The sequence below is a fragment of the Ceratotherium simum genome, chromosome 24, assembly GCF_057802395.1.
Source record: "Ceratotherium simum simum isolate JZ-2026a chromosome 24, ASM5780239v1, whole genome shotgun sequence".
Classification (NCBI taxonomy): Eukaryota; Metazoa; Chordata; class Mammalia; order Perissodactyla; family Rhinocerotidae; genus Ceratotherium; species Ceratotherium simum.
Window position 1 is genome coordinate 29,703,341 of NC_141923.1, and position 27,575 is coordinate 29,730,915.

The 27,575-nt window shown below is 36.0% G+C and overlaps 1 protein-coding gene across 2 annotated transcripts in view; it reads right to left on the reverse strand.

Moving 5' to 3' along the window:
- Window positions 1–1,094: 1,094 nt before the first annotated feature.
- DNAL1 (dynein axonemal light chain 1) overlaps window positions 1,095–27,575 on the reverse strand; it is a 38,286-nt gene continuing 11,805 nt past the window's right edge. For both annotated transcript variants that reach the window (XM_004426335.3, XM_087448251.1), the window contains exons 5-8: window positions 21,791–21,846; window positions 11,710–11,836; window positions 10,423–10,563; window positions 1,095–6,075 (exon numbers count right to left, since the gene is read on the reverse strand). In XM_004426335.3, coding sequence (XP_004426392.1) covers window positions 6,035–6,075; window positions 10,423–10,563; window positions 11,710–11,836; window positions 21,791–21,846 — 365 coding nt within the window. In that variant the 3' untranslated portion in view covers window positions 1,095–6,034. The remainder of the gene's footprint in view (window positions 6,076–10,422; window positions 10,564–11,709; window positions 11,837–21,790; window positions 21,847–27,575) is intronic.

The following is a 27,575-nucleotide window of genomic DNA, read 5'->3' on the forward strand; positions in this document are numbered from 1 at the left end:
AGTCTCCCACCCCTACTGTACATTTCTATTTCTTCACACACACATACACATGTTCCCACTGCCACCACACACCAACCAGCCACACATATATGTACACACTCCCACTCAACACACATACATATGACATTGATAACAAAAACAAATAATGGGTTCTTCACTTTCTCACCAATCGTGGGCATCCTTCTATGTCTGAACATATGGATACACCTTCTTATTATAGCTGCAGAGTTTATTGCATTTTAGGAAGTAGGCTCATCACTTGCGATTCTTTCATTATATATAACAATTGTGTATATCTACATATACATACATATGTATTTAATACAATACATATATATGGTATAAAATAATGTCAGGATTCTAGGCGTCCATCCTTTGTTCTAGAAAACAAGGAACTAAAAATAATAATGAGCTATTTATGATCTGAATTAAGGCTTTTCTCTTTATAGGCTGAGAAATTAAAATCTGCTTTTTAAAGGAGGACAGCAGGAAGAAACACACCCTCATAACCAAAGAACTGTGGAATAAAGAAGTAGAAACTGCACTCAAGTTCCATTTGGTGACCAAAATTACGTTTGGCTGATAGCACAGAATATGTGCTGGGAAAATGTATAATGTTACTGCTATTGCTGGGTTCTTCCTGTTTCTCGTGTACCAAAAAGGGGCTGGTCAACATCAGGTTATTCCAGCCCACAAATCAAGGGCCTATCAGCCAGTCTTAATCTTGAACACTTCTGGAAGTAAGGAGAGGACTAGAAATGGCAAAGTGTAGTAACTTGCTGTCCCTGGAAGCACTCTTTCCAGGATCCTAATCATTTGAAATGGTGCCCAGAGAACTTCTGGGGAAGACTTACAAACCTGGGAGATGAGATTATCCATGGTAGTAAACTACTGAAAAAAAAATTTAGCATAAAGAAATGAGTCAGTCTCTCTCTCTCACCCTCCCCCTCTCTCACACACACAAGCTATGTGGAATATGTCATCCAAAGACTGAATTTCTTCAGAACCAAATATCATTGGAATTTCACATAGTTGCTCTATATTAGCTAAAACTAATGGTCATGTAACCAAAAAAAGATTCAAATTAATTTTTTTATAAAATAACACAATTTATTACTATTTGAAAACAAGTCTCACAAAATAACATTCAGAAACTCAACATTTCTAAATAATTTAACACAATAAGTTTAGTCATAAAGTCAGGCTACAAAATTCCTGCATATAAAAGATTATTACCAAAGTATTAATAGATGTTAAAATGTTCTTCAGAATGGAGTTAGTTCTAGAAGCCAAGGATTCTGGAATGATGCTTGTGATCATGCCTGACAACCTGGGAGAAGTAGCTGGCTATAGGTATATTCTCCACAGCTACCAACTCACCAGTCTTTTGATGGGATTGATCCCTCTAGGCAATAGCACCTCAGAGGCAGGTACCCTGCTAATTAAAGAAGCAAAGAACTTCCCACCCTCATAACATTAGCTACAACTTAATTTAGCCAACATCTAAATTAATTTAAAAAATCTAGATGTGGGAAAGATAACTCACAAAGTTTCTATTCCAAGTAGAATTCAACTTGACACATCCCCCAGAGGCATGCCTGTCAATACAGCAGACATGGAAGATGACACCAAGTAGGAAATAGGGAAATCCTGACTCTGATTATGTCAACAGACAACTACTGCTCAGGTGGGCTTAGAACAAACAAGGATGAGGTTTGATTCTCTAATATCCACATGCAGGCTAGGTATTTATCCATCTGCCCTTTTGGATACTTTCCACCAACATCCAGTTCATAATTTTAAAGTGCACATCTACTGAAAAATAGTTTACTCTCCCCCACCCCCTTGTTAAATTTGCTAGATCACAATTTGGTTGGCTGGTTCCCCTCTAATCTGCCAATATGGGAAATGAACTAGAATCCAGTTATGACTTCCACAAGTGTCAAGTGAAAATTTACCTTAGGTCAGGTAAAGGTAAGACTCAGTCTAGTTTTTCCTTTCAGTTTTCTTCCTTTGCAGTCACTGGTTTATAAAAAGGCAGAAATAGAGATATAGATGAGGGGTTTCTAAAAGTTTAGTGATTTATTTTTTAAAACATATCCTTAATTTTTTTATTGCACCTATTTTATGGTTTAGAAAAACATCTCATGCTAGAGTGAAGATAAAGGAACATGCTCAAGTTAGCAGTGTCAGAAGTACCAACTCTGCTACACTGAATCTCGTTTTATATTTAATTATTTACAGACACATTAAGCAGCCCAAATAAAGACAATGTGTGCCAAAGGAATTAGTTTCTGGTAAAGGATAACTTTCAGTTCAGCAGTCAGTCCTCTCCCTTTACCAACACTTCTGATGGAAGGGCTTTGTGAAATGACAGTCAGACTGCAGTTAGAGACACTAACTACTCATGATTGATGCTTTTGACATTTCCTCCTAATTTTTTTAAGTTAATGATTAAATCCAACCTTTCTAGGCACTACATTTTTCCATTTAGTCCTAAGAAAAACCCAAGTTGAAGATTCTGGGTCACAAAGATTCCTACCTTCAGCTCTACTTACAGATCACCAATTCTGAGAATAATTCAACAGTTAAGATATATTTCTTATTCTTCCTTATTCTACTTCAGACCACTAGTAAAAGGTATCAGAAGAAGTACCTATTCAAGTCAAAATTTCTCTTTCCACACAGGAACCACATTTAAGTGTCTTATACCCTCTATTTGTGGAATGGATCCACCAACCATATCAAATTATTGAGCAGTTATCATGAGCAGACATACTTCTAATCACATCCAAAATTGGTGTCTATACCAGCTAACTTTCATATATAATGACCAAATTTTATACAGTATTTTTTCTGTATTTAATGACTGCTACAGTCTGCAAAATTCTATGTATTATTCGACAATGAATGAACACTTGAAGAATGATGATCCATTTTCCAAAGTACACTCAAAATGTTAAACTTTAGAGACAAAGCAAAATCTATCATAAAGTTAGATTCTGTTGATAGTAAGAGAGAGGTAGGTTAATAATCACTGTCCTAAGATAAGCAAGAATGCTACGAAATAAAAGTTGAGAATAAAATCAGTTGAACCTTCCAGCCCTGAGTTTCTAATGCTATGTGAAAATTATTAAAATGAACACTACAAAAAAGGGAAACACCAGTGACCATTTCCTTCCATCCATGATTATTAAATACATCACCTTCTCTCATACAACTCAGGTGGCATATGGCTACAGAGTGAGAGTAAATAGACCCCGGACAAAAGGAATCTTGGTATAAAGCACTGGTTCTTAACCACGGGCAAATTTGTTCCCACTCCTCTGCCCCACAGGACAGATGGCAATGTCTGAAGACATTTTTGGTTGTCACAACTGGGAAGGGGGTTCTACTGGCATCTAGTGAGTAGAAGCCAGAGATGCTGCTAAACATCCTATTAATACACAGGACAGCCCCCCACAACATTGTCCAGCCCAAAATGTTAATAGTGCCAAGGCTGAGAAATTCTGGTTTAAAGGAACAAACTCCTATTAACAGGGAACAAAAAAACCTTTCCAGGCCTGATCAGGTAACACAGCCATAAGCTTAGAGTTAGGGAACATAGAAAAGCTGGATTCCTTGGTCAACTGAAATAAAATTTTCTGTCAAAAATTAAAATACTGGACTGACTCCAGAGCTCTACCATCATTATAAGAATAGAAGAAATTTAAACAATCCATTAAAATGGCATAATACTTTAAACCAGGAGCACAGAGAGAATCCATTCCAAGTAGGTCAAATATCTAATCCAAGAAGCATAAACCAAAGGCATTTAATATCAGCTATATTTGCAGCAGTAAAGGATGATTTAAGGAATTATTTTAAGACAATATTTTGAACTTCTTCATACACCCTATCTTCCATTTTCTAATGGCATGGATTCTGGCTTTAATTCCACGAAAAGGAAGCACAGAAATCATTCAAATATTTGCTGAGTGGAAATGAATATGAATTTTGTGTGAAATGGACACAGAAAAGCTTCTCACATTTCTCTGAGAACTACCAGTGATTAAAAGACATTAAGCAATAAGGAGAAAGAGAAAATTAGTTTCTATATTACAGAATTCAGGAAAACCAAACACCAACACTGTAAGCCATTTTACAAATAAATTCAATATGAAATCATCCATTCCCTATTACTATATTCACTTCCAGAATAACTTTTAGAAAATATATCCATACATAGCAATATGGCTTAGATGCCTACTAGATGAAGTGCAAACTACAAGTAAAGATCGTCTTCCCTCTTAGCTAATGGGCCTTCAACATCACCAAGGGGAATGCTCATTGCCCCTGGTTCACAAAACAAATACCCAGAGGCTTTGAATGTATAAGCCAGTCAGAGTAAAGATTTCTTTCTATCAGACTGTAAGAAAGAGCTGAAAGGAAGCTAAAAAAGTGTTAGACTAATTTTCCCTCTTGTTGTTTGTATTTAGAATTGATTGTCGAAGCAGTGATCCCTTTTGATCAGAGTGACCCAGAGAAATCATGTAATTCCTACTTAAATGATAGCTGAAAACTTCTGAAAGCCAAGGCTACTTATGCAATCACTTTTTTAAAATGACTCCCCTCTTTGACTGATTTTACACATGTAAATGGGGAAATACGAATCAACAGTCTCTGGTTGAGGGACTTTAGGCACATATTGGCAGAGGGCCTCTGACTTCTTTCCCGTAATCTATCAGTGATTCGGTCACGGCCTGCTATGGCCTTCATCTGCTTACTGACTGCCATAGCTTGCACTTTCCAAAAAGAATTTTTTTTCTTACACAATAAATTCTAAACTCTGCATCCAACTATTGCTTTGCAATTTTGAGGCTAAATCACCTACAATGCTTTACAGAGGAGGCAATCCTCAAAAAGACTGCCATTTGTCTAGGATCCCATAATGAAACATCTCTTCTCTTTTCCCTTCACAATCACTTACATAATTCATTTTAAGAGCTGTTTAACTTAAAACTTTTCTAAAAATATATTTTGAAATACTAAATTTCATTTATTGAAAGGTATCAAATCCAGTCTTTAAGATCTATACCCTTATAACAATCACTTCTCCCAACATCATGGTCAACAGACCAAAGTTATTAGGGCAAATTTTGACTTATATGAATGGCCAACATTTAGGCTAGGAATTCAAATATAACTACTGCTTATACATATTTCCTTATATAACATATAAGGAACTATAAACCTAAAAGTGTGCCTAAGATCAGGTCCACATGAGTAACATGGCCACAATACTGGTCAAAGGAATGATCATGACAGTTATTTTAACCACTGATCTGAATCACAGAATGACTGACTGGACTGTGCACAGTGACTCGAGTGGCCATGCATGTAAACACAACCTAAAGTCCAGTTGACAACACGCATACTTTTGGAAAAACAAATAAGTAAATATAACATGGGCTATAAGGCCTCCAAGATACTAATTTTTCCTTTTTTCACCATAACTTTTCCAAGTGGACTTTGGAGTCTTGGTTCGAGGGCTGCTGCTGTATTTTTAAGAGGAACTCTTCCCATCACCATGCTGCCTTCTGAACCAAAGGCATGACACATTTGTGCTTCTGAGTCATAAGGAGATGGACCTTCAGGAAAGACGGTCTACAGATTCAAAGGTTAAGTACATGCATTTAAATGCCTGGCCTGAAAAAAAAACTAAACAAACTGAATAAAGAACCACATTTGTTCCTTTGTTGTTAAAAATGACTGGTCTATAAAGCTTTCAGTAGGTGGGGTCACGAAGCACATAACTGGGACTGAAGACAAAAATCAAAAGTTTGTAGTTTGTAAAAAGAGGACTAGAATATACAAAGTTGGTGTTACCATTTTGGGGGAGAAACACTGAATAGGTTAAGGAAAAAAATGAGAGATTTTTTTTACCTTAAGAATGTTCCGCCCACACAGAATCTTTAAAATATATAATTATACAAAACTTATCTATCACTCTTATGACATTTAAATAAGTTAACACAAAGCAGAAAACATGGTGTTAGTTATCTTCTTCCTCATCCTCTTTAATTACTGGGGTACCTAAAATGAAAAAGAAAATTATTTCTGGTCATTCTCAACGGATTGTTAAAATTCTAAATGAAATATTTTCCTGTTAACCTGAGAAGCTCTGAGATGCTGTGAAGTGTGCCATAAAAAAATAATTTTATAAAATAATCTCTTTAATTTCAAATTATCCAAAAAGCCTCTCAGGAGAATTCTGAAATGGATTAATATAAGTATTCTGAATATTTGGCTCCTCAAATGCAGAGTTGCAAATAAAAATGCCTGCATGTGCTAAGCAGAAAAACAAAGCCTTATACACACTAAAAACTTTGTATGTTAAACACAAAGAAATATCTTTCATTTTTCATAATAAAATATGCAATCCCAGTGTTTCCAGAAATCTGAATTTTAACGTTAATCCCCCAAATATTAAACATTAGGGATAAACTGGAAAAAAAAAATCAAAAGAACCAAGCACAGAAAACAAAATACACCTGCAGGCTCACTGGGCCCAGTGCCACTCATTTCTGAGCTTTGGCATTTGGAGCCTGCCCACAATCTGACCCCAATCAACTATTCAGTCTTAACTCTTCAGCTAGTCACCTTCCACTCCCCCTGATCAACTCACTGTCTCTCAAACTCAGCTTGCGCATTCTTACCTCTGGACTCTTGGTTAACAAAGTTCCTCCATTTTGGAATGCCCTCTCCAACTCTCCTTCCAATCTAAACCCTAACCTTAATTAAGAACCAACTTCAAGGCCTCTTCCTCTGCAATCCTTCCTAAATGAACATTTATGTTCTTTATGGCAGTGAGAAGTTTTACCTCTCTGTACTCCCCACAGCATCTGTTTGCCCTCTGTATCTGGCTTCTTTTGCTCAACATTATATTCGTAAGATTCATCTATGTTGTGTGAAGTTGTAGTTCCTTCATTTTCATTTCTGTTTAATATTCTACTGTATGAAATGTCATAATTTATTTATCTATTCTATTGTTGATGAGCAACTGGGTTGTTTCCAGTTTACAGCTATTAAAACAGTGCTGCTATGAACATTCTCATACATGTCTTTTGGTAAACATACATACCCCTTTCTTTTGGGTACACAGCTAGGAGAAAAATTGCTCGGTCATAAGGGATATGTGCTAGCCCTGGTGGTCTAGGGGTTAAGATTTGGCACTCTCACCACAGCGGTCTGGGTTCGTTCCCCAGTCAGGAAACCACACCACCCATCAGTCAGTTGTCATACTATGGCGGCTGTATGTTGCTGGGATGCTGAAAGCTATGTCATCAGTATTTCAAATACCAGCAGGATCACCTATGGTGGACAGGTTTCAGTGGAGCTTCCAGAATACACGGACTAGGAAGAAGGATCTGGCTACCCGCTTCTGAAAAAACTGGCCATGGAAACTCTACAAATAGCAGCAGTGCAAAAAGACCTGGTGGTATTCTGCTCCGCTGTACACAGCATCACTAGGAGTCAGAATTGACTTGACAGCCCTAACAACAACCAGGGATATGAATGTAGAATTTTTGTAGATAATGCCAGTTTTCCAAAGTGGTTATACCAAGTTACATTACTGTTTGGCAGGGTAGTTGCTCCACATCCCACTATAATTTGGTATTGTCTCTCTTTTTCATTTTAGCTTTTTAAGATCCCTTAGTTTTGCTTATAAGCAACAGAAGAGGAGCAAAAACAGGCAAGTTAGCAGCTGTGGCCATGTCTGTTCTGGTCTATCCCACTTATAGGGGCTGTTTGAATTGGCCTGAGGTCAATATTTGGTCCAAAAGGCTATAATGTGGCTTGGTCTATTCAGGGTCTACATGATGGGTTCTGCTCCATTCTTAAGGGGAGGGGTGCACTTCTTATGTGCAATCCTGAGGGAAGTAAAGACAAATGATTTCAAATGGTTTCTAGAATCCAACCAAAGGTGAACATAAAAAGGCTGAAGTCCAAGACTCTAATGTCTCTACCCTCTTTTTTTCTATTTTATTTTTTAATTGTGAAATATTCATTCATACAAATACAAAATAAATAATTTAAAGAGTAACAAAACCAATGATTGTATACCCATCACCCAATTCAGGAAGCAGAACATTACAATATCTTAGAAACCTGTTTGCCTCTTCCTGATTATTCCTGTACCTCCCCACAAGAGGTAATTTACCGGCTTTGTCATTTTATCCCTAGGTGTGTATCCAGAGAAAAAAAAGAGAACATTCTTCATGGTTCCATTTATATAAAACTCTAGAAAATACAAACTAAGCCATAGGGACAAAAAGCAGACCAGTGATTGCCTTGGGAGGGATGGTGACAAGCAGCAGGAGAGCAGGATTCCAAAGAGGAACAAGGAAACTTTTGGGGGTGATGCATATGTTCATTATCTTTATTTATTTATTTATTTATTATTATTTTTTTGTGAGGAAGATCGGCCCTGAGCTAACATCTGCCAACCCTCCTCTTTCTTTCTTTTTTTTTTTTTGCTGAGGAAGACTGGCCCTGGGCTAACATCCATGCCCATCTTTCTCTACTTTATATGGGGCGCCGCCACAGCATGGCTTGACAAGCAGTGCGTCAGTGCATGCCCGGGATCCGAACTGGCGAACCCTGTGCCGCTGCAGCAGAGTGCGCGCACTTAACCACTTGCGCCACCAGGCCGGCCCCATATTATCTTTATTTACTCAGCTTTATTGAGATATGATTGACATATAACGCTGTATAAGGTTAAGGTGTAAACGTGATGATTTGGTGTACATATATATTATGAAAGGATTACTACAATAAGGTTAGTTAACAAATCCATTACCTCATAGTTACCTTTTTGTGTGTATGTGGTGAGAACTCTTAAGATCTACTCTCTTAGCAACTTTCAAGTATACAATACAGTATTGTTAACTATAGTCACCATCACATGTTCACTCTTAATTGTGATGATGGTTTCAGAAGTGTATATGTATGTCAAAACATATGAAATGATACACTTTAAATATGTGCAGTTAATTGTACGTCAATTACACCTCAATCAAGCTGTTAAACTTTTCTGGTGTAGGAAAAGAGCTATGTAAGAGCCTTTTACGTCAATTCTCAATTGGAGGACAGATGAGCACATCTCTTCCAGGGAGGCATATCAGAATCATCTGTAAAACTTTTTCAAACTATATAGACCTCTTTCACTCTGTCTCCAGAGATATGAGCTATCCCTCCACAGGGTTGCAGCCCCATTAAGAACAACCACCATAGTAAGCTCGGGTGGATAAAAGGGTTGAATACTGAGCTTTAGATAGAGGTGGTAAGGGAGAGATGGAGAGACACAGAATACGGAGGATAGAATGGCAGGGCAGCAGGGGTGGTGAGAAGGGAAGAAAAGGGTTGAGGGACAAGGAAGCCTCAACGATAGACAACTAAGTCCTTTTGTTTTGAATGTGAATATCAGTATGAGTACGATGATGAAGACAATAAGGAAAATATGCAATTGGCACATGGTATGATGATGATGATGATGATGAGGATTATAACGTAGCTGGATATTACTTATTTGTTTCTTCTAAATATTTTCCCTTCCCCCATTCAATCAGGTAGGCTAGTCAGCTCTGTGCATCATTGCTTCAGGGGCAGTGTGGAAAGCAGAAACAGACCATCAAGACTTACTGGCTTTTGTCTTTGAAAAGCCAAAGAAGACCACTGAGAAGACAGTTTGTGAGAAGTTGCAGAATGATGTGGAAAAGAAGCAGGGGGATGGTAATTCTCAGATGAGAAAGATATTTCTCTGGGCTGGCAGAAAAGAGGGAAGTCTGTGGGTTCTAGACAGTCGGAATCCTGGCCTGGGAGGAGGCAGGACCCAGAGATGTCTGTGACTATTATCATTTCCAGTTTTTAGATTACAAGAGAACAAGGTTTGGTGAGATTAATTAACTAGCACAATGACAAAAAACTATTAAGTGGTAGAACTGGGACTTGAACCTAGTCAGTCAGGGATATCTACTGACAGTGACACCTATCTTAGACATTGGGAAACTAAAATTAGGGGAGTGGGAGAATGAACACAATTTTGATCCAATTGTGAAAAAGTAACTGCTTACCATTTATGTCTAATTATTCTGCAAAACCTTATTTATTATTATTACTCACCTTTGTGAGTGGAGAATGAACCCACCTTTCTTATAAGCTTTTGGTCTATGGATGATCTTATACCAGGCTAAGTATCCTAGGAGTTTTTCTTCTCACCTTGGCCCAAATCTGGACCATAAAATTTCCTAAGAACAGAAGTGGCCTTGGAGATTAGACAAAACCTACCATTTTCTTTAGTTTTGCTCCTTTTCATGATTCCATGTCACAAATTCAATTCTTATACCTAGAAAACATTTCCAAGCTGTCTTGGTCACTCACCATCCAGCTTTTTCAGTTTGGGCACTCTCTTGGTCGCCTCTTCAATCCAGTTCCCCTCAGCAGAATGTTTCTCTTCCAAGGGATTGCCTACAAACACCAGGTCTTCCAGGCATGGCAGTTCTGCCAGCTTCACAAATTCAGCTACAAATACAAAGAATACATTCCATATTAGAATGGCAAGTTTTACTGCTATGATTTTGGGGGTTAAATTCCAATATCACTAGCCCTCAGTTTGTGACTGTTCAGAACAATTCACTGTTTAAGATTTTGAAGGAAGTAAGGGAAGTTATACCACATGAAGTCAATTTCTGAAGACATATGGAAAGAGAGGGAAAACAAGACATACTTCTACCTTTATGCTAGCCTAAGGATGGGATAAGAAGAGGAAATGAGGTTCAGAATCAAAAAGAACAGCAAATCAATCTCCAGTGACAGGTCTTCTCTATGCTGTACCGTATCAGTATGCGCTAAGCTAAACTGCTTTTGTCTCTACCCATTCCCTTGTCTTTGCATTCTTAAAGCAATTCATTCAAGCCTCTACTGCAGAACTTATCACACAGTTTTACAATTATTCACTTATAAACTAATCTTCCCCACTAAGCTGTGAACTCCTTAAGGGTAGGGATAGTGTCCTATTCAACCATGTATCCCAAGAGCCTGGCATAGTTCACCGCACATAATAGGGCTTTAGTAAATGCTGAATGAATAATGTACAATAAAAAAGCAAAGCAAGGGGCCGGCCCAGTGGCGCAAGCGGTTAAGAGCGTGCGCTATGCTTCGGTGGCCCGGGGTTCGCTGGTTTGGATCCCGGGCGCGCACCGACACACCACTTGTCAGGCCATGCTGTGGCGGCGTCCCATATAAAGTGGAGGAAGATGGGCACGGATGTTAGCCCAAGGCAAGTCTTCCTTAGCAAAAAAGAGGAAAATTGGCATGGATGTTAGCTCAGGGCCGATCTTCCACACACACACACAAAAAAGCAAAGCAATATAGATGTCAAATATGTCTGCCATCCAAGAATTATTAAATTTAAACTGATTCTTTTCAGCCTTTGGATAATAATTTAAATTTTTTTCATGATTAATATGACCAAGATCTATTCAATTATAATCATTCTAAATAAATATTTAAATGTGAATTTCAAGCACTGAGCTGAAATATAGCAACTCCTATAGTTATTTCCCTCTGTGCTTAGAAAGAAATGTTCCCATTTTGCACCCTGCTCATATTGGGCTATTTCCCATAGATAGGAGGTAGAGGGTTAGCAAAGAGCCAGCCTCAGCTTACCCCAGTCTTTCACCAGGTTATTAGACATGTAGAGAATCTTCAATTTCTTCATTACATGGATCCCTTTCAACTTCTCAATAAAATTGTAGGAGATCCACAGTTCTTCTAACGTGTCCCCTACTGCTTCCTGAAAAAGAAAGCATTTGATTTACACGCTTATTTTTAAGCTTCTCCCTCTGCCCCTTCCTTACAAACATAGAGACGCTGGCCTTCAGAGAGCACTGAGACCCACCTGTCCACTGGCAGGAGAGCTGAAGGCTGTGTGGGAGTTTTTTCTCATTAAGAAAGCCAAGTAGAACATTTTCTTCCTCTTTCCAAACTGATCTGAACTAAGAATAGCTACTGAAATCACCAAAAGAAGAAATAATAGCACTATTTTATCACTTTTATTGAATGGTATAGTTTTCAGATTACTTCTGTCTACAATATATTGTTTGATCCTTATAATATTAAAGATAGGCAAAGCAGGTTATTTGATTTGAATTATAGAGAGATTAAGGGCTTTTTCGAAGATTACAGTGCTATTAAATAGTAGAGCTAGCTCTAAATTTTAGGCTTTAAAAAATATTATGGAAACTTTCAAACATAAAAAAAGTCAAAAGAATTTTATAGTAAATATCCATATATCCGCTACCCAGATTCTACTATTAACCTTTTACTACTATTTTCCCATCACATATCTGTCCATCTACCCATCCCTCTACCTATTCATCAATTCGTCTTATTTTTTTGATGTATAAAATTCACTTTAAAACCCACAGTTTTTCCCTTATAGTATAAAGATTATATCATTCTCTTAAATGCTAGATGGCACAAATACTTTTCCTTCCTTTATACACATAAGATAAAATGTAGTGATTATTTCTTCTTTAAAAAATAAAAAAATACTAGGCAGGATCAATTAAATGCTCAATCCCCTCTAAAACTAAAAGAATTTACCTACATCCACATGGTAATGGCTAGAATGTGAGGCCCAGGTCTGTGTCCTGGTAACTGCCCCTTCAAAGAATATAGAGAGAATAAATGTTCCCTGGATAAAGATTCTTAATGCATTTTCCATACTGGTGGAACCAAGGGGAAAAGCTGAGAATGGAGTGGCCTGAGTTATTTCTGTGTGCCATTCCAACTCCCACAATTCATCTTAGTTTCAACTTTCTGAGTAGAACAAACAACAGTTTCAAAGTAAAAGAAACTTTTAAATCAGTCCATCCTGGCACTCTTATGTCAGAACTTTGTGATTTCACCAAACCCCCTGAGCTAGTACTCTGATATCTTCTCCCAAAGGATTTAATTAGTGTATCATATATATCTTTCAGAAGAGGGGAATAAGTCTTCAGATAATTTAAGCTTTAGTGCATACATATTCATTGCACTGCATCCCCATCCATCTCATTTCTCCAATTTAGAAAGTGTGAGGTAGCAGAAAAAATACTGATTAAATACTGATTAGAAGATTTAGGCTCAATTCTAGGTTCTGCCACTTATTTAGTATCATTTTACACGTGGAGATGAGGACTCTTGGTCAATTTTTACATAGCCAATTTGATCAATTCTCCAAATAGCCAATTTGCTGAATTTACTCTTTACTGATTTACTGAAAAATTAACTACTCAAAAATGATAGCAATTCATTTTAGATAGGATAGGATAGAAATTTCTTTAGATGGGATAACTTGAAGATGTCTGTGATGCTTTGTTCACTCATTTGAAGTATTAATTTAGTTTTAGTTGAGCTTTCAGCCATTTGAATGCAGCTGTTTTGCCATAACCAAATTTCAGTGCATTTGAGGACTTTACTTGGGAATAAGGCTTTGTGGAATGAGAATTTCTTATGCATATTGACTTACAATAGATTATAAGATAGGTGTATAGATTTTGGATGTACAGGGTGTAGTTCTCTCTTTCAATACATTTTTAATCTATTCCACTGTCTTTTGTGCTTCCCTGAATATAAGGATTCACTCACCAGCTCAATTAGATTATTATTTTTATGGGTTTTAATCATCTAAGGAGTAATCAGTGTCTAAAATATGAAACCGACATTCTACAAAGATGGACTGACAAATCCAACAGCTGAGATGAAACAGCTGCAGTAAATTAACACTAAATAAAACCTTAAAGTGGGGCTGCCCGGTGGCGTAGCAGTTAAGTGCGCGCGTTCCGCTGCTGGCGGCCCAGGTTCGGATCCCTGGCGCACACTGAGGCACCGCTTGTCAGGCCATGCTGTGGCGGCCTCCCATATAAAGTGGAGGAAGATAGGCACAGATGTTAGCCCAGGGCCAGTCTTCCACAGCAAAAAGTGGAGGATTGGCATGGATGTTAGCTAAGGGCTGATCTTCCTCACACACACAAAAAAAACCTTAAAGAAAATTGCAAAAGGTGTTGAAACCATTCCAGCAACACAATTTTCTATATATTTGTAAGTAGGTAATAAAGACAAGATTTTGGTGAAGCAATCTGGTGACTATCAATCAGTAAAACCTGGCTAAGTTTGTGTCAATCAATTCAGTGAAATCTGTCATTCAATAAACTGGCCCTTTGGAGAACGGAACATTGAGTGAACAGGCATTTAGCAAACTAGTCTGCTGCTGCTTGTGAACAAATCATTTCTCTTAGTTTCTTACTCTGTAAAATGAGGAGGTTGGCACAATGAGATACCACCTTACCCCCATGAGGAAGGCTACAATCAAACAAACAGAAAATAACAAGTGTTGACAAGGATAAGGAGAAATTGAAACCCTGTGCACTCTTGGTGGGAATGTTAAATGGTGCATATGCTATGGAAAACAGTTTGACAGTTCCTCCAAAATTAAAAATATATGATCCAGCAATCCCACTTCTGGGCATAAACCCAAAAGAATTGAAAGCGGGGTTTCAAAGAGATATTTGGATATCCATGTTCATAGCAGCTTTATTTACAACAGCCAAAAGATGGAAACAACCCAAGTGTCCATCATGGATTAATGGATAAACAAAATATGGTGTATATATATATTTCTGTATGCCATATATGTATATATATACACACACACACACACAATTGGTATACATATTTATATATAATAAAGTATTATTCATTCTTAAAAAGGAAAGAAATTCTGATACATGCTACAACATGGATGAATCCTGAAGACATTATGCTAAGTGAAAAATGCCAGTCACAAAAAGACAAATACTGTAAGATTCCACTTATATGAGTATCCAAGAGTAGTCAGATTCATAGAGACAGAAAGTAGAATGGTGGTTGTCAGAGTTGGAGGGAGGGGACAATGGGAAGTTATTGTTTAATGTATATAGAGGTTCAGTTTTACATGATGAAAAGAGTTCTGGAGATGGATGGTGGTGATGGTTGCACAATAATACGAATATACTTAATGTCACTGAATCGTACACTTAAAAATGGTTAGCACGGTAAATTTTATATGTATTTTACTACAATAAAAAAAAGGAAAAAAAATGAGGATGTTGGACAAGAAATTCTCTAAGGTTCCTTTCAGCTGTTGAAGTTTATGATTCTTTGAGGTCAACAAACCATTATGAGTACTGAAAACAAAAAAGTAAGTATCTGTTCTGTGAATAGTATCATGTTGGAGGTTATAGGAGTTCGAAGGGCTTAATGGAGTGCTATAAAACCTCTATTTTAGACCGCATAAAATGGTGGATTATTATTGTTTGCTTTGTATATAAAGTAATGAAGTCAGATAACACAATGTTGCTTAGAAGTCTTTAGGGAGATTTGATTTGTAAACAGTTAAGAACTGTTTGTAGGTAGTTGATTATAAGATAAACATACAAAAATAGCTTTTATATTATAAACAGGAAGTCATTAGAGAGAAATTACCTCATTCATCATAGCACAAAAACTATAAATTGCCTAGCAATATATTTTTGTACAAGAAATGTACAAGGCCTTATAGAAATTAAAACTATAAAATCCTACTGAAAGACATAAAAAATCTGAATAAATCTGCCTGTAAAGGAAGACTCATTATTATAAAGATGTCAATTCTCTCCAAATCAATCTATAAATTCAATGCAATTCTACTAAGACTTCCAATGGGAATTTATTTTTATAAACTTGATAAGCTGATTTTCAAGTTTCTTTTGAAGAGTAAATGTCCAATAAAAGCCATAACGTTTTTAACAAGGAGAGAGGGCTTGTCCCAACAGATATCAAAACATAAAGCTAAAGAAAATTAAAGTGGCATGATATTAGAGCTGTAATATATATGTAAAACAACAAACAGAAAGAAACTTGACCATCCAGGAACCTACACATGCACACACAAGAGTAGGTGGCATTTCCAAACAGTGGGAAAAGGAGACTTTTCAATATATGGCTAACCATTTGTAGGAAAAAAATAAGGTTTGATATCTGCCTCATGCAACATGTAAAAATAAACTCCAGATGGATTAAAGGTGTCAACTTTAAAAATTTATACTTAAAAAAACTATACAAGTACTAGAAGAAAATATAAGATTATTTTTATAATCTAGAAGTGAAGACCTATATAAGATACAAAACACAGAAGTCATAAAGACGTGACAAATAAAAAACTTAACACTCCATATGGCAACTATGAATAAAGTAAGAAGACAAGTGACAAACCAGAGAAAATACATTCAATAACTCTGAAAACTGTTTGCATTAAATTGTAGTGAGGAATTTGCAATCAGATTGCCTGGATTTGACTATCTTGGCTAAGTCCTCTGCCTTTTGCCTCCTCTTCCTTCCTGCCCTTCTCCTCTCCTTCATCATCTTTTTTGTTTATCTATTCATCCGTAGATGGACACTTAGGTTGCTTCCACTTTTTGGCTATTGTGAATAATGCTGCTATGAACGTGAGTGTACAAATATTTTGTTTGTATTTTTTGGGGGGCTGCAGAATCATTTGTTTTTTTTAAATTTAAAGAGTAACATACAAGATAATAAGAAAAAATCAAACAGTACAAACAAGTATAAAAAGAAAAGTCTCTTTCTCACCCTACACTCCTTCCCTTCCACAGAGGTAACAGCTATCACGAGAAATATTCTATGCATATATGTACATAGAAATATTCACTTTGCTTTTTTTCACTTAACAATATATCTTGCAAATTATTCTATTTAAGCACATATAAGTAAGTCCTACCTCATTTCCCCCCCATGTATATTATTTATTTATTTAGCTAGTCTACTACTGATAGACACTTAGATTGTTGCAGTCTTTTATGCAAGCTATGTTGCAATGAACATACTTGGCCCACCATCTTTGTTCATATATGTGAGTATTAAAAACTCCTGGATAGGGGCCGGCCCCATGGCGTAGTGGTTAAGTGCGCGTGCTCCTCTGCTGGAGACCTGGGTTCAGATCCCAGGCGTGCACCGACACACAGCTTGTCAGGCTATGCTGTGGCGGCGTCCCATATAAAGTGGAGGAAGATGGGCACAGATGTTAGCCCAGGGCCAGTCTTCCTCAGCAAAAAAAGAGGAGGATTGGCATGGATGTTAGCTCAGGGCTGATCTTCCTCACAAAAAAATAAATAAATAAAAACTCCTGGATAGAGAATAGCTGAGACAAAGTAAATACATATTGAAGACTGTGACAGCTTTGACAAACTGCCCGTCTCAGCATGTGTTCAAGAGTGCCATTCACTATACTTGAGGACTTTTCATAACTATCTGAGTCTCAGTTTCTTTATCTTAAAATGAGGACAAATGAGATAATGCATGTAAAGAGCCTGCTACATAGTTAATAAATGTTAACTGCAACAACAATAATAATAGTAATAACATTCTCAATAATGGGTAATTATTAGCAATATTGAAGAGTGACTAGAAGTCAATAAGAAAAAGATAAAGCCAGTAGGAAAGTGGGTAAAAAATATGTTTGGTCAATATCCAAAAGAAGAAACAAACATAACTAATAAGTATATAAAAAGATGTCCAAAGTCACAACTAACTAGAGAATACAGATTAAAACAACACAATATTCCATTTTTACCTATCATATTGGCAAATATTAAAAATATGGATAATACTCAGGGATGTTGAGGGTGGAGGAGATAATCCTCACCCATATACCATTGATGGAAGTGGAAACTGGCATAAGTATTGTGGGAGCAATTTGAGGTACCTATCAAAAATTTAAATGCACAAAAATATCCTCAGCACTTCTACTTTTAGGAATCTAGCCTATGTAAACACTCAAATAACTGCTGAAGGATATATGAGCAAAGATGTTCACTGCAGTAAGATTTGTAATAGCAAAAAAAATGAGACACTCCTTCCTCAAGAAAGTAGCTGGAAATAATCTAAATGCTCAGCAGTATAGGAATAGCTAAATACATTGTTGTATACTGATACTGTGGAAAACTATTTGCTGCTGTTAGTGCCATCAAGTCAATTCCAACTCCTAGCAACCTCGTGTACAGCAGAGTGGAACCCTGCCAGTCTTTTTGCACCATCCTCTCACCTTCCAGTGCTGTATCAGACAGTGCTTGCTGCTACTCATAGGGTTTTCATGGCCAATTTTTTTTGGGAAGTAGGGGGTCAGGTCCTTCTTCCTAGGCCGTCTTAGTCTGGAAGCTCCACTGAAACCTGTCTACCATGGGTGACCCTGCTGATATTTGAAATCCCAGTGGCATAGCTTTCAGCATCACAGCAACACGCAGCCGCTACAGTATGACAGTGGAAAACCATACAGCTATTAAAAAAAAAGGCATTAAATATGCTGTTTTGACTTGGAAGGATATTCCTGATATACTGTTGAATGAAAAAGCAGGAAAAATATGCCTTGTACATTATCAGGACAAACATATATAACATATATATATGTATATACGCAAACACACAGATATCTATTTATTTGTATGTACACAGAAAAAATTTTAAAGTATACAAAATTATTATTTCTGTTACTTCAAAGAGTTGGGGAGGTAGGTAGAAAGAGGAAAGACTTTCACAGTGTATTTCATATATTTATGAATTGCTTGATTTTTTACAATGAACATATATTACTCAGAATTAAAAATTTAACCTCATAGTTTTTATAATTAATTAAAATATATTGAGTCACTCAATAAATATTTATAGAGTGCCTACTACATGTATCAAGCACTAATGTAGATGCTGATGAACAAAACTAACGTGCTCTTTAGGATTTGTGAGAGTGTGTGTGTGAGAGTGAGAGACAGAGAGAAGGAGAGAGAACAAACAAATACGAATTTCAAATAATAATAAGAAAGATGAAAAAAAATTATAGGTGGTAAGAGCTATTGCCTAGAAGGTTGCTTTAGATATACGGTAGTTGGGTCACTTTTGAGGAGTTGACATCTGAGCTCAAGTGTGAAGGTTAGGAAGGAACCAGTAACATGGAAATGCGGGTAGCAGAGTTTTTAAGGCAGAGGATACATACAGCAAGTACAAAGGTACTCAAGTGGGAAGGGACTTGGCATGTTCAAGGAAGAGGACAACTGCCAGTGGCTTGAGATTACCAACTAGGAAGAGTGACATGAAATGAGATCAGGAGGGAAGCCAGAGGCCAGATCATAAATACGAATGGGCTTATAATGTACCTTAATAGTCAGTTTTCCTAATTAGTTTTAAATAGACCCCTTTCCTTCGATTTAACATTCCATGCCTCACGTATCAGAGTAGTCATTTGTAACTTCCTGAGGTAGCTACTTAAATCATGCTATGAGGCTGGTGTGTCTAGATGAATAAATCAGTTAGTATGTGAACCTACTTAAAGACTAGTATCTGTGTCCCTATACAGATTTATTTTTCTTTAGTCTATGCATAAATAGCAAAGCTTTTGGACTAGTAAAATGTTGTTTTTGGTGTATGTACACACACACACACACACACACACACACATATACACACATCCTGGAAAGAAAACCAACTGTTGAGTGTTATTGATAGGAGTCTATAGAAAGTGAAGAGATCTAAGCAAGTGATGGTTCAGCTAGACAATACCTCCATACATGCCTTTAATCCTATATTTATAATTTCTTTGTGGTTTCTAGGTATACATTACATTTGTATACTATAGCAATACTTGAGAATCTGGTTTTCTGTAAATACCTGGGGAAACATCAAGTAGCTATCATATTGATCCTAAAAATTTTGGGGTACATTTATTTACAAACTCTTTCTTTACAGATAATTCAAAGTAAGTAATGTTTAGTCTGAAGTCCAATAAATTCTGAATTTTTGTACTACAATTTAATATTTTACCCATTATGAATAATGTCCCTATATTTGAAATTGTTACCATCTAAGGCTCAGAGAATGGAGAGAAGGCAAAATATCTTTAAATTTACCAATCGTTCAGAAAAACAAAAAAATTTTTTTTACAGATAATTAAGGATTTTACTCATCATATCTAACTAGAAAGCAAATAATTCACCTACTGGTTATTGTTTTGGGGAAGAAAACCTCCTTTATTTAACTCCAGAGTATAATCTCTAAGAATTTCCAAGCATTTATAAATTTATTAATAACATTTTTTGTATGTAGACACATAGAAGTGGGAATATTATTCAGATAATTTAAGATAATTCCAGAATTGCACCTTTGAACACTGACTCCTATTCAGGTATTGTAGCTGTCTCTGTAATGGGGAAATGGACATTTTAGCCTTTCTGGTCTTGGGAGGTTATTATTGGGAAGCACTGCAGTTTCAACCCCACTGGCTCTTATGAAGTAGAAGCTAGACTTATTGGAAGGTGAGGAAGGTGGCCAGAGTCAGAAAAAATTCCAGAATGTTTATGAATTATTTAACAATAAACTCTTTTAAAAAAATTATTGTCTTTTTGGGGACAGATACAAGAAAAAGAAATTAGCTTCATCTTTCCTGAAATTGCCTAGTTTTACAATATTGTTTCATCTCAACTTCTTTGCAGGGAAATTCAAAGGCCAATATATATACAAACAAAATATATTGTCAAAAACTTAAAAAAATTTTAAATGCCTAAGGTTGGTAAGGGGAAATGGGAACACTCATCCATTACTGGTGGGAGTATAAACTGTTACAAACTTTCTGAAGGGTAACTTGATAATATGTCACAAAAGCCTTAAAAGAAATCATATCTTTTCAATTCCATTTCAAGGGATTTACCCAAGGAATTATTCATAGATGTATGCAATGACATAACTAAAAGGAGATTCATAAGTGTTTATTATAATAACTCCAAACTGGAAATAATGAATAATAAATAACTAATTTAAATAAATTCTGGTACATCAATAAAATAGTATATCATGCTGTTATTAAAAAAGGATATGGTTGAAAATTATTTTAAAAACTTAAGTCACATCCTTGGATCAAAAACTTCCAAGGGCTTTGCAAGCCACTTGGAAAAAAAGTCTAAAATCTTATGACCTATAAGGCCTGATGTGGCCTGGTTCCTGGCTCCCACTCTAGCCTCACTGAGGAGAATTCTCCCTCCCTCATTCAACTCTTTTGCTCTTACTCAAGCATAACAAGCAGCTTCAGTTTCAAGACATTTGCACTTGCTGTCCCACCTCAGCCTGGAGCACTTGCTCCTTGGTCAGCTCTATAGCCTACACTCCTCACTTCCAGAGAAGGCTCCCCATCAATCTATATTCTCTTATATGTCTCGTTTGTCTTCATTGCATTCATCACTACCTGGCGTATTATACAATTATTTACTAGTCTGTCTCCCTCCACTGTAATGTAAGTTCTACAAGAGCAAGGACTTTGTTTTATATTCTGCCGTATCTCTAGTGCCTAGAACAGTGCCTGGAAAGTAGGCATTCAGGAAATATACTGAATGAATTTGTTGAATGAATAACGGACATGGAAAAATGACCTCTACATATTAAGTAAAAAAAAAAAAGAGATGCAAAACAACATGTATAGTATGATTTCATTCTCTACATAGCCATTGAAGAACAGAAAAAAAGGCAAGCAAGACGTCAATCAAAATGTTAGCAGTATTTAAATTGTCAGTGGCTTCTTAGGTACTTTTTATAGTTGCTTTTCTATTTTTTAAAGTTTCTACAATGGACAAGTATTATTTGTATACTAAGAAAAACAGTGTATGCTTTCTTAAATTAATAAATAACAACCTACCAGTCCATTTAAGTTCTTTATGTTGTTTCTTCCTAAAGACAATATCCTCAAGTTTTCTGTAGTGGAAAGACAGAAATTTTTTGTTTATAAGAATCATATTACACAATTATTATAAATCTAGAATAGTAAAGCTTTAATAAGTTTTATATAATAAATATCCTTATATAAAGTAAAAAAAGCCTGTATTAATAAAAAGTGGTAATCAAGTAGGAAATAACATTGACCTATCATCTAAGGTAAACACTACAACTATAATTTCACATCATGTCAATATTAAATTTAAAAATAGTTAGCTATTTGGAATGCATGGTCTTAAATTGCTGGCTAGTAAAAATATTACAGGGATAAAATAAGAGTAAAGAAGATTTGAACTTTAAATTTGGGAGCATATATATTTCAAATCTCTTCTAGTATAAGAGTTCACACTAGAAAATAGAAACATATTTATGTATAGTCCACCTCATTCTACAAAGTATTAGAAGTGAAATAAAATGAACTAGTATTTTAAAAATCTTTTGCTTTCAATCTTTTAAATAATTAGATTGTGATTTGGTTAAAAAATGGTTATTTGTAATTTTTAAAAGGATGTTTCTATTTGTATATCTATAGGCTATTTCTGGGAGAGAAAAAAGAAAGTAGAAACAGTGGTTGCTTTTGGGGAGGAAGTGAGAGTCTAGGGTTAGAAGGAGACTTATTTTTCATTGTAACCTCTTTTGAACTATTTGCATAAATATTTTTATGTATTATTTTTCAAAATTAAAAAAAAGATTTCTAGTAAAACACAGGAAACCTCATTTCTGTTTTAAAAAAGTACTGTGATTACTTAAGCATAAGTTATACATTTCATTTTCACAGCTTAAACTTCTATAACTACGCTGTCTAATATGGCAGTTACTAGCCACATGTGGCTATTTAAATTAATTAAATACAATTAAAAATTCAGTTTATCAGTTACTCTAGCCACATTTCAAGAGCTTAATAGCTGAACATGGCTAGTGGCAACTGTATTGTAACAGTGCAGATAGTTCTACTGGATGGCACTGTTCTATAACATCCATAATTCAGTGGTTAAGAACACAAACCCAATTAACTGAGTTCCAATCCCAACCCTCTAGGGAAGCAACCAAATCTCTTTGAATCTCAGTTTCAGCATATATCAAATGAGGAAATATAATATCTTATCTTATAAGAATATAAGGATTAAATGAGAAAATTGTCTAAAGCATTCAGCATAATGCCTAATCTATTGTAAGTACACAATGAATGATATGTGTATGTGTGCATGTGTCAGGCATATATAGTTATATAAACTTTTGTTTTAATTAATTTGATAAATTATTTTAAATTCTCTTACGAGAAACATTTAACTTTCAGAACAATGTATTTTATGAGTGATCTAATTCAAGCAAAATCGTTTAACTATTGAAACAAGACCCAATGTTATAAGCTGAATTGTGTCCTCTCAAAATTCATATGTTGAAGTCCTAACCTCCAGTACCTCAGAATGTGACTGTACTTGGAGACAGGGCCTTTAAAGAGGTAATTAAGGTAAAATGAGATGATTTTAGGTAAAATCCAATATGCCTGGTGCCATCATAAGAAGAGGAAATTAGGATACAGACAGAAACAGAGAAAAGACTATGTGAAGACAAAGGGAAAACATGGCATCCACAAGCTGAGGAGAGAGGCCTCAGAAGAAATCAATCCTGCCGACACTTTGATCTCAGACTTCCAGCCTCCCCAACTGTGAGAAAATAAATTTCCGTTGTTTAAGCCACTCAGTCTGTGGGATTTGTTATGGCAGCCCTAGCAAACTAATATACCCCATATAACTATAAATGTGTGAAAATTAAATATTTAAGAAAATCACATAATCAATTATTCTTTAAAGCTTCTTGACATGGAAAAATTACCATTTCATTTTTTTCCATGCAAAATAAAAAGCTTATTCAAAAAGTTATTCATTTAACACATAATTGTTGAGCATCTATTACATGCCAGAAACAGCTATAAGCACTTGCAATATAACAGTGATAAGACTGATAAAAATTTCTGCTGTCATGGAGCTAAGATTCAGCAGATAGTAAACAAAATAAGTAAATATATTAGATAGTAACAAGTGTGAAGGGAAAAAAAAGAAAGTAAAAGGAATTAAATGTCAGGGGGTTGGAAGCAGTTGATATTTTAGATAGAAGGTGACTTCTAAGTAAAGACTCAAAGGAAGTGAGGCAGCTAGCCATGAGGATATCTGGAGGAAGAACACTTACAGGCAGAGGGAACATCACGGGCAAACGCAATGAGGCAGGACCACATCAGAAGTGCTCACAAAACACAACAGAGGGTAACAGGAGATGAAATTAGAAAGATAATAGGCCTTATAGGGGACGTGTGAGAGAGGAATCAAGAAATTTTCAAGGAGTGTGGTCTGAGCAACTGGAAGAATGGAGGTATCATTATCTGAGATAAAACACACAAGAAGTTGGTTTAGGTGGGGCTGGGAAGGATATCAGGACTCAGTTTTGGACTTGTTAAGTATGAGATGTTAGCCATCCAATGGAAATATCAGAGAACTGAATCTGAATCTGGAGTTCAGAGGAGATGCCTGGACTAGAGATATAAACTTGGGAGCCATCAGCATATAGATGGTAAAGCCATGATCTGGATGAAATAATCTAGGGAATAGGTGCAGACAGAAAAGAGAAGAGATCCAAGAACTGAGTCCTGGGGTACTCCAACATTTAAAAGTTGGGGACATGAGACCGGGAAGAAGTAGCCAGAAAGGCAGGAGGAAATCAGGAGGGTACAGTGTCCTAAAAGCCAAATATTGAAACTGTTTCAAAGAGGAAAGAGAAATCATCCATGTCAAAGTACACTGGTTGGTCAACTAAGATGAAGACTGAGAAACAACCTTAGAAATTGGATAACAAATACATGCAACTCTTTCAAAGATAATATCTAACTTAACATATAAAACTCCTTTTAAAAAATGCATATGAAAATGCTAATGAAAGGCTAAAAAGATCTTATTGCTATATAGGGAAGTATAATAAGATATCAAAGTTAATAGACTAAGTGTTCTAACATAACACAATTACATATCTTCCATACTTTATATGCTGCATAAGTAGAGCACTACTAGAAGGAAAACATTGTTTCTTCATACAGGTCCTGATGAAAATCAAAACAGTGTCTTCAAGTTTTATGTTATTTATTTAGTAAACTGAAGGAATAAAGTATAATTTTTTTACCAAAGATACGAGGCAACAAAATTTATTATCTAATCTTTAATATGAGATTATTAATATTCACATTGTGTGGCTTTTTAGTCACAGTTTTGAACACAATCATGTCCAGCAGTTTTCCAGTCACAGTTTTGGTACAATAAAGATAAACTGCCATTAGGGTTATTCTGCCTTATAAACCCCCTTACCTATTTATTTCAGATCCTCTCATCATAGCATATAATAGGTAAGACTACAGTGCTCATGAAAGGAAAGGGGAGGGATGCAAGCTAGAGTTATACGCTCAATCCTTCATATGGGTCAGTTGGCTTCTTTTTGCTTCATAGTCACAGATAAAGTGTATTCCCTGGCCATACACTGCAGAAGTACTATTTGTTACAAGTAGAACTAAAATGAGATGAGTCAAGTATAGCAAATACACGGTATAAATGCCTATACTCTCATTCCATGTCTACGATAGACATCAATAATTGATCAAAATACTCTTTTCCACTGAATTTTTAGAACTCTGCTTAATACAATTTTCCTGGGAGTCACTACCAATTGACCAAAGTTAGAATATGAGTTAAAACCCATTGCTAGCCCTATATAGAAAGTAATCTATTTTCACTATTGTCATAGTCATGGTTTACAAAAAGAAAAGCATGTTATTTGTATTGATAAATAATATGTCATCAATTTAGTCTCACTTAAGCAAATTATTTCAATTACAAAGAAATTGAAGCAGAGAATAAAATGAAACATCTCAAATTGTTTAATGAGTCAGTGAAAAATTGGAATAGATTGAGTCATCTTATGCAACACTTCTTCTCCAGCACTATATAAATACTGAATGCCAACTTTAAGTAAGGTACTGGAGGGGATGGAGATTTGAAATAGAAGATAAAAAGATTAATAAGATGTGATGCTTGCTCTAAAGGAGCTCATTATCTAAAGAGACAGAATATATTCCTCACTAACTGTAATAATGGCTAATATTTCTTGAGCATTTATATGCACCAGGCACTATTCTAAGCACTTTATATATACTAACTCATTTAATCTTCACAATAACTGTATGAAGTAGGTAATTACTATTATAACCCAAGGTAGACTGTTATAAATGTTCCCAAAGAAGGAGTAACTATGATGAGAGAGATTAGAGAAGTCTTTAGAGGGAGAAATGACATTTAAACTTGGCATTCTTAAACCTAATTGTTTCTCGTAGGACTTGCCTCTTAGAAGAAAGGGCTGTTCTCAATGAAAAGCAGTGCATTAACAAGTGCGCAAAGTTATAAAAAAGAATGATGTGTTTGGGTGTGAATAGGGTGGTATAAGCTTTTAGATGACTTTGAATGCAACATTAAGGTATTTGGTCTTTACTAGGCAAAGAGGAGCCATTAAAGGTCTCTGATCTGGAGGAATGATAATGAGAATAATATTTTCAGAAAGAGAACTCTGGTATCAGTGCTGAAGGTCAACTGAAAAGCAGAAAGATAAGAGACAAGGAGATCAATTAGGAGGCTATCACAAAACTTGTAAGGCAGTATTTTTCAAACTGTGGGTCATGTGAAATCAACTTAGTGGTTTGTGACCAGCATTTAAAAAAGTGAAATCAAATTTTAAAAAATTATACTGGAACTTGTCCTATAAGGGTAAATATTGTTTTACAAACTTTATTCCAGTTCATATGTGTATCCGTATATTTGATATTCATATTCATATGAATATATGTACTGAGTCATGAATTCAAAAAATCTTTTTTTTTTTAGTGAGGAAGATTAGCCCTGAGCTAACATCTGTCTCCAAACCTCCTCCTTTTTTTTGCTGAGGATGATTTGCCCTGGGTTAACATCCGTGCCCATCTTCCTCTACTTTATATGTGGGACGCCTGGCACAGCATGGCTTGATAAGCGGTGCGTAGGTCTGCACCCGGGATCCAAACCCTGGGCCACTGCCGAAGCAGAGCATGTGAACTTAACCACTACACCACCAGGCCAGCCCCTTCAAATGTATTTCTTACTGTGGAAAGCGGTCAAAAATGTTTGAAAACCCCCATCTAGGGGGCTATGATGAGGGTCTAAATTAAAGCTGTAGCTCCTAGAAATGGAAAAGCAACAAATTATTTGAGAGTTCTTTGAAAGAGTAGAGTTAGTAATGATCTTGGTTGTAGGGCTCGAGGGAAGTAAAGGGGGAATATGGTAAGCTAAATAATGGCTCACCAAAAGATAGCTACATCCTAATCCCTGGAATCTGTGAATGTTACCTTATATGGGAAAAAAGAACTTGGCATATGTGATTAAGTTAGGGATCTTAAGATGGGGCGAGTATCCTTGATTATCTAGGTGCTCCCTAAATGCAATAACATGTATCCTCATAAGAGGGAGGCAGAGAAAGATCTGACACAGACCAAAAATGAGAAGGCAATACGACCATGGAGGCAGAGACTGGAGTGATGCCGTCATAAGGAAAGGGCAGCCACCAGAATCTAGAAGAGGCAAGGAACAGATTCTCCCCTAAAGCCTCCGGATGGAGTGTGGTTCTGTCAAAACCTTGATTTTGCC